This window comes from Nanorana parkeri, unplaced genomic scaffold, assembly GCF_000935625.1.
Source record: "Nanorana parkeri isolate BGI_ZX_2015 unplaced genomic scaffold, ASM93562v1 scaffold325, whole genome shotgun sequence".
NCBI lineage: Eukaryota > Metazoa > Chordata > Amphibia > Anura > Dicroglossidae > Nanorana > Nanorana parkeri.
In genome coordinates this window covers 154,602-169,224 of record NW_017306593.1, presented here as the reverse complement: position 1 = coordinate 169,224, position 14,623 = coordinate 154,602, and the positions used below count along the sequence as shown (strand labels likewise).

The following is a 14,623-nucleotide window of genomic DNA, read 5'->3' as shown; positions in this document are numbered from 1 at the left end:
TAGTGTTCGGGAGGTAGAAGTTCGCCAAAGTGAATGTCCTACCCCAGAGTGTCAGCTTGAGCAGCAGGTACCTGCCATATTCATCCGCTCGATGGTCCACCACTGCCGCGGGGAGGGATTTATGCAAGGCAATCGTGACCCCCCGTGATTTCTGAACGCTGTTAGAGCTATGATACCATCTGTTAAAGTACCTGTATGAACACTGGGGGACATGTGAGCTCAGGAAATGTGTTTCCTGGAACATTATGACCTGAACCATGGCCTTATGCATGGAATATAAAATCTGGCCCCGTTTGGAGGGGACATTGAGGCCTCTAGCGTTGTACGTGCAGATTTTAAGGTCCACAGCCGTGGATCTAGTGGCAGCCATCGCAGAGGCGGGGGGATGGGGGGGAAACAAGGGGACGGGATGGGTAGGGTAGAGAAAACAAAGGGAGAAACACAGAACAAGACACTAGACAGAAGGGAAGAGTAGAGGCAGCAAGGAGGGCTGAGATAGAAACAGTGAATAGGACAGCAAGGGAAAGGAGGAAACAGAAGAAAAGGAAGAAAGACTAGAAAGGGCAGGGAGGCCTGCCTCTAGTATGTTAATACCTAGCAAATGCTAGAAACAACCTTATGGGGAATTTTCCATGATCTAGTTGCATAAAGGGGCCCAGATTCCAAAGAGCACCTTGAGGCTTTCAAATGGCATAAATTATGCATCTGACTCCCCGACTACCCATCACCCACAGAATGACCCCATTTTTGAAAGCAGACACCCCAAAGGTATTTAATAAGTGGCATGGTGAGATTTGTGAAGATTTCATTTTTTTTGGCCACAAGTTTTTAGAAAATTAGGAGAAAAATAAAAATATATGTTTTACACAAAGTTGACAATTAATGCAATACTTGGAATTACACCCCAAAACACATTCTGCTACTTATCCTGAGTAGGGGATACCACACATATGATACTTTTTTGTAGCCTAGCCACAGAGAATGGGCCTAAATTCTAAGAAGCACCATGAAGCTTCATCTATAACAGACCCCAGTCCCCCAAGCCAAGCAGGCCTTCTGGTACTGTTAACCCTAGGATTTATACACAGTGCTTTGTTCAGTGGCCAAGAAGTACAGGAAGCTGGACAAAAGGTAAACAAAACAGTACCTGTGGTTCCAGAAGTGCAGTTGTCTGCAGAGGATTGCTGGAACTAGTGTTTTGGCTGGAACACTGTCAGCGGGACATGCAGATGGGTCACTACAGGGGGCAGACAAAGATGTGGTCAGCATGCAGGCCAGTTTATACAGTAGGCATAGAAGTGGTCAGTATGCAGGCAAAGGATCAGTGCAGGCAGCAGGCAGAAATATGGTCAATAAACAGTCCGAGGTCAGTTTAAGCGGCAAGCAGAGACGTTGTCAGTATGTAGGTAAAGGTCAGTTCAGGCGGGAGGCAGAAACATGGTTGATAAACAAGCAAGGATTAGTGTTGGGCTCGATGTTTGAGTCAACCAAGAGTTCGACTCGAACATTGCTAGTTCATGTGTTCGGCGAATGCACAAACTATCAGGGCGTTCGGCAGGCTATTCGCCCGCCGAGCGCCCCCCACAGAGCACTGCGCTCTGTGCAGTGCCTTCTGGAACCCTGATTGGCTAAAGCATTGCACCTGGCCACAGGTTTAGGTGCAGGACTTTGCCCAATCACGGCACAGTGCACTGAAGAGCCATGATTGGGCAAAGTAATGATGACTAATGATGCCGTACAACTGCCCCCGCTAGTTCCGCCCAATTGTTCATATTTTGCCAGAAAATGTCAGAATGCCATTCTGCAGCGGGAGTTCGTTGCGAGTGGACAGGTCAGCGGGCATAATTTTAAAAAAAATTGTTTCTATTTATTTTTTCTTGTTTTATTTTTCATTTTGTTGAGTCGTCGTCATCGTGGACAATGCTGGACATCGTGATTGATCCTGGATTACATCGGTGGATCCTTTTTTTTTTGGGGGGGGGGGGGGGGTTAAAATAAAAGACTTGTCAAAAACATGTCTTTTGGGGGTTTTTTTTCAATTAAAGGATTTTTTTCTAAAAGACTGGTGTTTTTATTTCCAATATCTGTTAACCCTTTAGTGAATGGGTAGGGGTACAAGTACCCCTTACTCATTCACAAGGGAGGGGGCATCTGGGTGCCCCTTTATTAAAAGTGTACCCCTACTAGACCTTAAGGGCCTGGTATGACTTTGAGGGGGAACCCTACACACTTTTTTTTACACGGAGTCCCTCCTAAATATTTTTTTTTTAAATGGGGTCCCTCCTAACTTTCCTACCAGACCTTAAGGGTCTGTTATTGTTTGGGAGGGGGAACCACAATATTTAAAGGATTTTTCATTTTTATTGTTTCACTTTAAGCAATGCTAAAATCACTGCTTCTTTAAACTGCATGTCTTAGTACCCAAATCGCCATACCCTTTTTATGGCCAATAACTTGCATATAAGCCTTCAAAAAGGGGACAATTGATTTTCCAGGTTCTGGCCTCATAGATTTGCATTGAGTTCAAATTCAAACTTTTTCCATGTTCTAAAGTTGGAATCCGAACCAAGCTCGGGTCTATTCTGCCCATCACTAGCAAGGATCAGTTCTGGAGGCAAGCAGAGACATGAACAGTAGACAGGCAAAGTTTTAGGGCAGCAGGCAGAAACATGGTTGATAAACAGGAGTCAGTACACAGCAGATCAGGCAAATAGCAGCTAATTAAGCACAAGAGAAACACCATATACCTACACTAATTTGGCAGTGAGGTATGGTAGAGACAGAAGCAGTTTTTAATGCAGAGGCCAGGTTGTGAGGGACAATAGGGACAATAGTAACGTGTGTCATGCCTTATCCCATTTTTGCTATACACGCAGCATTTTTTTGGGTGTCCGCTCTACTTCCGTGGAACAATATCGGAAAAATGTTTCTCATGCAGCCTGCTGATTGCATGCCTTTCTGAGTAAATCAGGGCTGTTATAACTTCCTCTTGATATGTTAAGTAGAAGCTAGCTCTTCCTGCAGACTTATAAATTACATATGAATTGTACATAGCCAACTGAAAAAGATAGATGGAATCTTCTGCTTTTTTAAATCTACACCACCCTTATGCAGATTGTATTCATGGACACAGAGAGGTTTTTGGGACAGACCAGATCATCCCTGGATTTCCACCGAGGAATCTGGGTGGATAGATGAAAGGATATAAAGGTTCCATTTGTCCTTATATTTGAGGGCTAAAAGTTCCTCATTCCTCAAACTTACAGCCCCCCCCCCTCCCCCCCTTTTCAGCTTCTTGTAGACAAGATGTTAGGGAAAGCCTTTGTGATTTGGTTGCATTGTACAACAGGCTGGGGTTTGTTTGAGGAAGAGGTGCTTGAACAGTGGCATGCTGATATCAAAATTGTCCACAAAGAGGTAGTATCCCTGATGGAATAAGGGTGACAATAGGTCCCACACAATTTAGCTGGCTATCTCTCCCTTCATACACATGGAAATCAAATTTGTAGTCTGTGCCTCTCTCACAAAGTTTGTACAGTTTCACACCGTACCTGGCATGTTTACTGGGGAGATACTGTTTTATAATAAGTCTGCCTTTGAAATGTATGAGGGGCTCATCAATACAGATATTTTGCTGGGAGGTATATCATTCAGAAACTTTGGTGGAAAAAAAAATTGATCAGAGGCCTATTTTTTGGAGCTTATCATATGTGGGGTCACTTCTGCGAGGGCACGTTGAATCATCACTGAGATGCAGAAATCTCATAATCATTGTATATCTTGTCCTGGACATGGTAGCAGAATATCGGGGCATGTAGTGAATTGGGTGTGTAGACCAATATGACTAAAGTTCGTTTTTTTGGGTGAGTCCAATATTAAGTGTTAGGCTGAGAAAGGTTTTGAATTCAGAAACACTCAGAGCTTTCCACTCAAATGGTCTGGAATAAGAGGAATTGGGTTTTCTTACAATTAACTGTTGGTAATAAAGGTTTGTTTGGTTGACAATTGATTTGAAAAACTCTTCAGTAAAAAACAAATAAAAAAGTTGGATAAGTGTAAAATTCTCAGTTTCCACCTGAACTCCTGGATGGGGAGTTAATGGTAGGATGACAGGTATTGCTGAAGTAGAGGGTAGCCACAAGGGATTTGAAAGTGCCTCTGGTACATTAATATGGGCTCTCTGGGTCCTAATTCTTTGTGGCTGATGTTGGATCAACCCACTACTAGTGCTTGCCAATGCATCGGGATGCGCAGCACTGCTGGTGCTTGCGTGCTGCATTTCAGCTGGATGTTGGATGTTTAATGGCACAGCATGTCTGGCTCTTTAAGGTGGATGAACATCATCTACTGAATCAAAGGTAGCTAATGAACCACTGCTTCCAATGGGTTCATACTCTGAAACAGAATCTGACATAGCTCTCATCAGTGATACTGAGAATTTTAAATGCCTCCTCACTAGTTTAGATTTTTTGTACATTTTTAGCAGTGGATATACTTTTTTTGTACTTACAGAACTAGATTTTGCTGGCACTGGAACTTGTTGTGGCTGGTGATCAGGACACTGGTTGTGCTGTATCAGTACCTGGTGACACCGTATTGTTACTGCTGACTATCCAAGATGCTGACAATCCGGGGCTAACAGTCTGGAACTGTGGCAATCTCACACTGTTTGGTTTTGACAGGCTGTGTGAGTATCACATGCTGAGTGAGGCTGATAAGCTGGCACTGTGAAAATCACACGTTAATTGAAGCTGATCGGCTGGCACTGTGGTAAAAGCATGCTGATTGTAGCTGGAAGGCTGGCACTGTGGCATTCACATACTGATTGGGGTTGACAGACTGGCACTTTGGCAGACACTGGTACTGTACTGCTGGCAGACACTGAATTGTGCTAATTGCAGAAAATGTGGCACTGGTGACACTGTAACAATCACATGCTGATTGGGTATGACGCTGTGACAATCTCACGCTGACTGGGACTGCCATTGTGGCAGACGCTGGCGCTATGACAATCTCATGCTGATTGGGACTTGCAGGCTTGCACTGTGGCAGAAGCTGGCACTATGACAATCTCATGCTAATTGGGGCTGACACTGTGGCAGACGCTGGCATTGTGATAATCTCATGCTGTTTAGAACTTACAGGCTGGCACTGTCGCAGATGCTGGAACTATGGCAATCTCACACTGACTGGGGCTGGTACTGTGACAATCTCACACTGATTGGGGATGGCATTGTGGCAGAATCTCGCACTGGGACAATCTCACACTGATTGGGGCTTGTGGCAGATGCTGGCACTGTGACAATGTCATGCTGATTGCAGCTGACACTGTGACAATCTCATACTGATTGGGGATGGCATTGTGGCAGAATCTCGCACTGGGACAATCTCACACTGATTGGGGCTTGTGGCAGATGCTGGCACTGTGACAATGTCATGCTGATTGCAGCTGACACTGTGACAATCTCATACTGATTGGGGATGGCATTGTGGCAGAATCTCGCACTGGGACAATCTCACACTGATTGGGGCTTGTGGCAGATGCTGGCACTGTGACAATGTCATGCTGATTGCAGCTGACACTGTGACAATCTCATACTGATTGGAGCTGGCAGTGTGGCAGAATCTGGCACTGTGACAATCTCACGCTGATAGGGATTGACACTGACAATCTCACGGTGGTTGGGGCTGGCACTGTGGTAGACGCTGGCACTCTGACAATCTAATGCTAATTGGGGCTTGCAGGCTGACACTGTACTGCTGAATGGTGCTGACATATGTTGTAAAATGTGCACTGGTGACACTCTAAAATACAACTGAACAGATCACTGTGAAACCCTTTCCCTCTCCTCTCACATCCGAATGGTGTGTTAGAGGAAATGGAAAGAAAGCTGCAAACTGCAGCCTTTGTTTACATTATTTGATCACTGTGATTGGCCACAGTGCTCACATGGTACAGAGCCAATTTCATTGCCTCTGCACCTTGTTTTTGTGCACTGCACTGTCTGCTCGTGCGCATGGTAGGGGCTCGCAGGAGCAGGCACGACAGTTTAAAAACACCTACTCACATCAAAATGCTTGCTGTATGGCCGTTTATTTGCAATTGGCTGGACAGCAAGTGGTTAAGATACCTTTTAGGGCTCATTCACATGGGCATGCACATCAGGTTTCTATTGATTAATTTATTTTAACCTAGGATTTATTTAACTTTCACTAAATATTTACACATTTTTCCAGTTGAATTTTAAGTGAAAATGTGTGAACGTTTGGTGATTCTTGGATGAAGGCATTGCTAAGTAGACCTCTCAAATATTAGTTGACTGTAGTTTGATGGCAGTAATGAAAGTGCATTCCATTGTGTGAAACATGATTGCAAAAAAAACATAAGCTCCAGGAATACTGTAATAGTTATCTAGGTAATCATTTTCTTTATATGAAGAACAAACCTGCCATTTGCCATTTCTCTCTATAGCTGTACTTTTTGAAAGGGGAAGTATCACTGTGTACACGTGGGATATTATCAGCACCATGATACAAACTCAACAGAAGCCTGTACAAAAACCTGGCACTCATAGCAGTGATAGGAGATAGGTAACAGTAATTAATGACTTTGTTATTTACTAATATATCTGTAACATTTGCATGGAAAAGAATATAATATAAGGAAAAAAACTATTTTGTGTTATAATTAATGTCTGTGAATGGCATGATGAAGTATACATTGTGCCCCTCTACATAAAAAGCATCAAACAGATCATGTTCAATATTCACACACCAAGCTAAGTAGGTGAGGATGATGAACTAAAGGAATGCAGACTGTTTCCAAAAGTAAATGTTCACTTAGCTTAGTAATTATGGTGAAGGTGTGGCAATTTCAACTATTCAATCGCATACAAGCATCCTGTTTTTTTTGCACATGATTAGGTATTTGAAGTAAACACAGCTTCACCCTTTTTACCAAACTCAAAATACATCATGGGGTAATTTAACAAAACTGGAGCAGACAATAACTGCAGTGGTTGCCAATAGAAACCAACCAGCTTCCTTTTTTAAGTAAGTTTTGAAAATGAAAGAGAGAAGCTGATTGGTTACCAATTGCTATTCACAGATGCTCTATATTCTGTCTGCTCCCGTTTTAATAAATTCTCCTTATACATTTTCCTAAGTGAATATTTACTGTGCTAAATGAGCAATCTCTAGTTCTTTGGCAAACTAAGTAGTTCAAAAAATTATGCTTATACAAATCATTTCTTGGACATTAGGAAATTTTTTAATGATAACAAAAATTACCTGTACATCAGATGTGACATAAGTCTTCAGAACTAGTATTGACTGGAAAGCATGCAGTGTGTCCAGGTTTGAGTGTTGTCTACTATGGACCAGGAGACACATGTGTCACAGGAGGGCATTTGTTACTGAATTTGGTATTTGTTTGTAGTTCACTCTTAAACTTTTCCCCCACAAGTATAACTGTTTTCCTGCAAGTAACAGTTTAAACTCTATACAGAGATGAAATATAATGTTTAAACCACATCAAAAGTTTGAGGTTTTTGTGTATTACATAATATATAAGAGAGTAAAAGAAAAAAAAAAACGATCGCAGGGAAAGGTTTAATCTGCTTGATAGAGCAGATTAAACCTTTCCGGGAGAAAATGTTTCTCTCCCGGGCGGCCGGGAGCCGCTATCTAATAGCGGGAGACTCCCGGAGCTTCCGGGAGAGTTGAGATGTCTGGGTATATGATAATAATACATAATATATAAGAGAGATATGAGATCCCAGAGCAGAAAAGGAGATGGATTGGACATACAGTGTCCTACAAAAGGGCGAAAAAAATTTCTGTAAACAGGCGCTCAAGTGGAATCCCCAAGGGCAGCACAGGAGAGGCAGACCGAGAGGCTCCTGACGTGAACCTGACCTGACTGCAGATCAAATAGAAAGCTGGGAACCATCAACAGTGGAAGTCTTTCATTTTGGCCCTATGAAAAAAATATAATATAAGCACTTTCATGTCTCTTTCCTTGGCCTTCTAATCTAAAGTATCCAATTCCCTCCTGCTCAAGGTGCATATTTACCTGCTGACTGCTGCCATGTTTACAGTTACGTTGTTTTCCTTGGCCTCATATTCTACAGTACCTTTGTTTTTTTTTCTATTCTGACACAGCTCCGTGTCAGAATAAAGAAAAAAAAGACACAACAGGGTTTCTCTCCTTGGCGGCCAGGAGCAGGAGACTCCTGACTGATTCTGACAGGGCTCCGTGTTAGAATAAAGAAAAAAAAAGATAAATCAGTGTTTCTCTCCTGGGCGGAAGGCTCCCAGAGCGCTCGGGAGATTTTTTTTTTTACGGCAGCTCCGCACAATCGTTTTCGATTTACTTTACTTTACTTTTTTAACTATTTTTCTGTTCTGCTCGGTACCTCTGAGGGACCAAGCAGAACTGCCGTGCCGAATGCCGCTCAGCGGCATTCAGCTATTCACTCACTACTGTTCGGCATCTATAAGAATAGGCCGAACAGCAGTGAGTAGCCTGCCGGAGGTGCGGCTCAGCCGATCCAGATGTTGGATCGGCTGAGTCGAACTCATTCTGCACTTCGGGTCAGCCGAACATGCTGAGCATGTTCGGCCGACCCGAAGCCATGCGAAGCAAGCCGATGCACGACTCTCCATCCCTCAACACTATCTATCAGCATAAGCCTGGGCTGCTGTAATTAACCCTTTGCAGGGAGGAGTGCTCCAGCAATATAGCAACTATGCCTGGGCTACATATATTAATCTGCCCTTAGTAAAAACGGCCACTGTGAGAAGAAACAGGAGGAAAAGAAAAATAAGGTATTCAAGCAATAAAAAGCATTCAATTATCTATAAGTATCTGTTTGTAGATTGTCATTACTAAACATTTCTAAAGGTGTATGTGTTGTCATTTCGAAGATGTGGGTAATGTTCCTGTTTAAGCTTCCCAAGCATCTGTGCCTCCATTTTCTTCTATTATTTTGTAAGGTGACCTTCTCAGATCTTCTACATAATGCATATAATGCTAGTATGTATCCAGGAACCTTCCATCGGCATAGGATTTGGATCATGCATTAATTTCAAGTTTATATTATCACGATAAACTCGAGGACTTGATTATCAGACAAGTGGCTGACTGCAAGAGAAAAGGCTCCATAGAAAAAGATGTACCTACAATGGCTATACTTCTCCTGCAACACAAAACTGACCTTTACAATTACTTTGAATAAGGCCTCAAAGGCTTTCTGATACAGAAATGCAAGTGTCAGTTGCAGGACTATGAAGACTTCTGGGCATATACACATAGGCTTGAATGCAGAACTTTAACCATTTTAACTTTGTGGTTGTCCTCCACCAGCGAAGCTATACAAAATTCATAGGCGTGCAGCATCAGGTGTGAATGCTGCCTGACATGTTCATCATGGTGTGTTGAATTATTAAGGAAGGTTAAGACAGCCTTTACGTCTTACCGGCTACCACATTTGGATGCATTAACCTTCAAAAGGCTTTACACATTTATGTCCTGCAAAAATGTGTAAAGCCTTTTGAAGGTTAATGCATCCAAATGTGGTAGCCGGTAAGACGTAAAGGCTGTCTTAACCTTCCTTAATAATTCAACACACCATGATGAACATGTCAGGCAGCATTCACACCTAATGCTGCATGCCTATGAATTTTTTTATAGCTTCGCTGGTGGAGGACAACCACACAGTTACAATTGAATATATTGCAGTTCTGCATTCAAGCCTATGTGTATATGCCCAGACGTCTTCATAGTGCTGTACTGTTGCATATTATGATCTGTGACAGATGTTTGTTTGAACATTCCTTAAAATATCTTTTAGGCCTCATTCACATGGGCATGCACATCCAGGGCCGGATTTAGCCTCCTTGCCGCTCCAAGGCCAGGTTCCACACCGACAACCCCCCCTGGCAAAGCTCCGCCGCCGGGACACCTCACACCGGCGCCCGCAACTTCCCCACAAGGTCACCGCTGTAGCCCCTCGGCGCTCTGCCGCCCCCGAGGCCGGGCCTCGGTGGCCTTGTGGGAAATCCGGGCCTGTGCACATCCATTCGGTGTGCATGCCCGTGCAGAGACCTGCGCCCATAAGGGGAAGGTGCAGCCTGTAAATGCTTGGAGCCTGTACTTCCATAGGACAGGATGCGGCTACATGCCAATTTGAACCTGCACACCTGTACAAGTCTGGGTGCATGCACTTGGATGCAAACTGTCTGTCAATTACAGGCTGCACCTGTCCCTCCTGGGAGCAAGTCTCTGCACAGACATGAATGCTGTATGGATGTGCATGCCCATGTGAATGAGGCCTTCCTCTCAGTCACAATAATGCTTTCTGTATTCCCTCTCCAGTGCTCTATGCTGGCATAGCTGAGTAACAGCTACACCCCTCATCACAAGTGTGTTTACACAGACTTGAGACAGAGTTGGCGTGTCTGACCAGGTAAGTTACTTGGTGATGATTATTGAGTGCAATGGGTCTAACTCTGCAGTCTATAAGACCCCGTTCACATTGAGCGATTTATCGCGCAGTAATTCCCGCGATATCGCGGCAAATTACTGCGCGATATCGCGCTCCAATGCAATCCAATGGGGCAAAGGGTCCTGCTGTCGCGGGTCGTGTGTCGCTACAGCAGGACCCTTTTTTGAGTGGATTTAGCCACGATTCAAGCTTGCTCAATGCAAGCTTGAACGCGACATCGCGCGGCAAATCTCGCGATGTCGTGCAATATGCAAATCGCGCGACAAACGCGCGATTTGCATATCGCGCAGTGGGAACAGGGCCTTAGACTGCAAGGCATATTTAGACATCCTCCACTACTGCTGTAACAGCAATGTGGAGTTAAGACTATGAAAATTAAGGTTGTAAGTAACATGTCTGTCTGCAGCATATCTATTTCAGTGGCTTCAATGGTTAAGACAGTATTGGCTGTATTTAATTCAGAGAATGTTCTTAACCACTAACCTCTTCCTTTCAAAATAACACAAAGTTTATGTTATGTGATACATAGCTGTGTAGAGACAAGCTAATTTTTGGAAATGGAACAAAGCTTACTGTTCAACCAGGTAAGATCCGCTCATCACATGGTTGTATAGTTTTACAGATTTATCAAAGCAGAAATTACAGCTTGAACGTATGTATAATATAGCAATGTTTATCAAAATATATATACAACCCTTTATTACAGCAATCATTTACCAGTACCCCCTAGTGTGTCAGTTTATCTCAAGTATCTCCTAAAGTGTGTAATGCATTGTCTATAAACTGTAAATAGGTTTCTGTGTTTTTCAGGTAACCTCTCATGTTTTAAAGAAAGCTTTCATTTAAAAAACTTTATAGTATATTGATTTTGATTTGACAAGCCAGGCTACCTTTTAGAATCAGCCTCAACGGATATACATGTAGCACGTGTTGATTAACATAGCATTATATTAATCCTCTATCACAATTTTGTTGACAATCCTAAAATGTATTAGCGTAAACAAGCCACAAGGAAAATTATGAGAGATAAAGATAGATAATAGTGGTTTGAGTACAGTGTTTTTGCTCTGTGTCTAATGCTTTGACATTCGGGGCTGGAACAAAGCTATCCGTTGTTGCTGGTAAGTACATTTTTTCAACTGAACACATGGCAAAAAATGTGTTACTGCAGAATATGTTATATAAAAAATGGTGTACGTAAATTGTATATAGTTATTAATGTTTTTTATCACTTCTACAATTGAGACCTAAATATGCCAAAAAAATGTTGTACATGGCTGACTTATACTGTGCTATGCTACACTGCCTCATGCTATACAGGTTCATATTATTTAAGATTACCATATTTCAAATTCACTATTTTGCTTTGTACATTTGTACTGTATGCCTCTATGCACCTCTTTTTCTTAGCTGTTGTATCCGTTCATTCCATTAGTGTCTTTTGATTTCACAGTGTACATTCCCCATTGCAATACATATTTTATGTATTTTTATATTATCATAAAGCTTCTTCTTAGCAATTATATAATAAATAAGACTTGCAGCTAGAGGTAAATATTATATTTGATGTGATCTTGACATTTAGTCTTCTTCATGTAGGTAAAAGGGATCCTTTGACTCCTTCTGTATTTCTTTTAACATCTGAAAAAGTCTCTTCAACGTCCTGTCTTGCAAAGGATTTCTACCCCGAAGATGTGGAGATGTACTTCAATTCCAGTATGTCAGAGTCCGATACTGTTAAGGTGAATCCGGTCCTGACAAGGAAAGGCCTTTACAATGCTGTTCTTGTAAAGAATACACAGTCAACAGAGTGTGGAGTTAAACACCAAGGAAAATGGGTGATGAGCCAGAAATATTCAGTAGCCGGTAAGAATATCTCTCTTCTCTTTATTTCATTAATTAGAAAACTAATTAGAATCATTAATGTATTACTTTGTGATACACTCTGAGCACTGAATGAAGAGCTTTATATGTCTCATTTAGTATACTGACCAAAACATTCAGCTGTATGGCCACATAGTTATCCAGTGACAATTAATATTTTCCCTTATAGCACTATCAGTTTTTATACAATAACTTTAACAGTTGGTTTATCTATACATGTGTTTAATATGCAGTAACCAGGAAAAAAAAAAACATAATTAACCTGTTACTGATATGACCACAGTAAACTAAGAATAAATTGCTTATTATGGCTAATAAACATTTGTTATTGTGCTTATTTGCACAGCCTTATAAAGTAAAGCTTGATGTGTATGCAAAGTGAATCACTTATAAAAGCATGGTGAACCATGAAGTATTTTTAAAAACTGTTTACCTTTAATACCATGTTCTGCAAGGTGCTTCTCCCTGCAGGCTCCTGTTTTTTGTTTTGAGTTCTGTAAATGGATCTGTGAATAAATGATGCGGCTGTGGAGACGGATCCATGTACAGCTGAATCATTCAATCACAGATATATTCCTGTGAATGAAAAGCCTACAATTTCAGAATAGGGAATTGTGGTTCTCAATGGACTAGAAGTGTGGTGATGTCACTGCACTTGTAGTCCATTGATCACTAACTCCAGCTCCATAACCGCAGGTCCCTAACTCAGTATGGACCGGGGGCTTGAGGAACAGTCTGCAAGAGCCTGCACAATCCACTGATAGTGGGCAAAATACATTGCAGGCTCCAATGCAAACAATTAGTAAATCCATATTTTTTTTATTTTTGGCAATATTGGTAAATGTTATATTCTATTTCTTTGCAAAAAGTGGAATATGTCTCTAAGGAGACATAGTGAGCTATTTATTACTTTTTTAACTGTATCCCAAAAATTGTGCTTTTCTGAACATCAGCTGTTTGTAACAGATAGAATTAAACAACACATTTTTTTTTTTTTAAAGAAGTGGAAAATGAGACACAACACACTGAAATACAGACTGCTGGTGCAGATTATGAGAACTGCTTAGAACCACCTGCTGACGTAACTGGTAAGTGCACTGACTTCCTAGATTTTACATACGACTAGGCATGCCCCCCATTCATCATGCCAGTGCTCAGATGCCATGATCGGTTTGCTCCAGCACTAATAACTGCTTTGCAGGAATTGGAGAAAATATGCGGATATGTCTGAACGGAATGGTTTGATTTGTCTGGGAGCCCAAAATGCAGATTTGGGAGGGGGTTAGCGCTGGCACTTTAGAAGCAGGTACCTTGTCAGTCATATTATTGCTGCTATAACATTGGAACAAATATATTTTAAGACAAAGTACAAACTTGCAGTAGTGGTCTGATCATATTTAGTATATAAATTGAGACTAAGCACTTACCTAGGGTCACAGTTTCCTTAAAATAGCAATTAAAGTGGATTTATTATAGGTTTGATTTATTTTTTCCCTTAGTCTGCCTCAATCACCACTTTCATATGTAATGTTATAGAAACCATATCCTAATAGATAGCAAAGTCTGAAACAAAATGGGTTTTTGAGGTACCAAGGCACAAAAGTAGCACAATAGTGTAGCCACATTTTGCTAAACCCCTTTCCATAGTTTAGGTATTTGCAGCATTGACAGATAAACCATGATAGAATGAGCACTCCTATTTCATTAGAAAGACCAAAAATGCTCTCAGCTACATTAACCCACTTGAAAAATAAGAGACTTTGCATATTGTCAGTCCAGACCCACTAGCGAGCCGTTATTGATTTCTAAATGATCCTGTGTTAGATATTATGACATCATTTAAATAACAAGTAATGGTAAATTATTGAAATCACAAAATAATTCACATTGTTTTCTGTATTATAGATCATCATATTAATATTCTTTCACTGACTGTCCTGGGAATGAGAGTGCTGCTTGTCAAAGCTCTGGTCTTTAACTTCTTACTGAGTGTAAAGATGATTTGTTTATAAGGTAAATGCTTTCAACATTTTAATCCTGCTAGTAATCTTAATAGAATTGTCCACAAAGGAAAAAAATTACCAGTGCGTATGTTCCCTCCACACCAAAAACATTTATTGTACTATTTACACTGGTTTCTCTGAATTGATGACATTTTTTAAAATAGTTTGAAGTTTGCAAACTAAGTAATGAACCCCTTTGAAATCTATAATTCTACCCATTTGCAGGGC

At 41.4% G+C, this 14,623-nt stretch overlaps 1 gene segment (V, D, J or C); it reads left to right on the top strand.

The window, feature by feature from the left end:
* The first annotated feature begins 4,106 nt into the window (after positions 1–4,106).
* LOC108788423 lies at positions 4,107–14,404 on the top strand. The segment is given in 4 exon segments: positions 4,107–4,161; positions 12,108–12,374; positions 13,394–13,480; positions 14,298–14,404. Coding segments are annotated over 4 exon segments (516 nt in total).
* Positions 14,405–14,623: the final 219 nt, after the last annotated feature.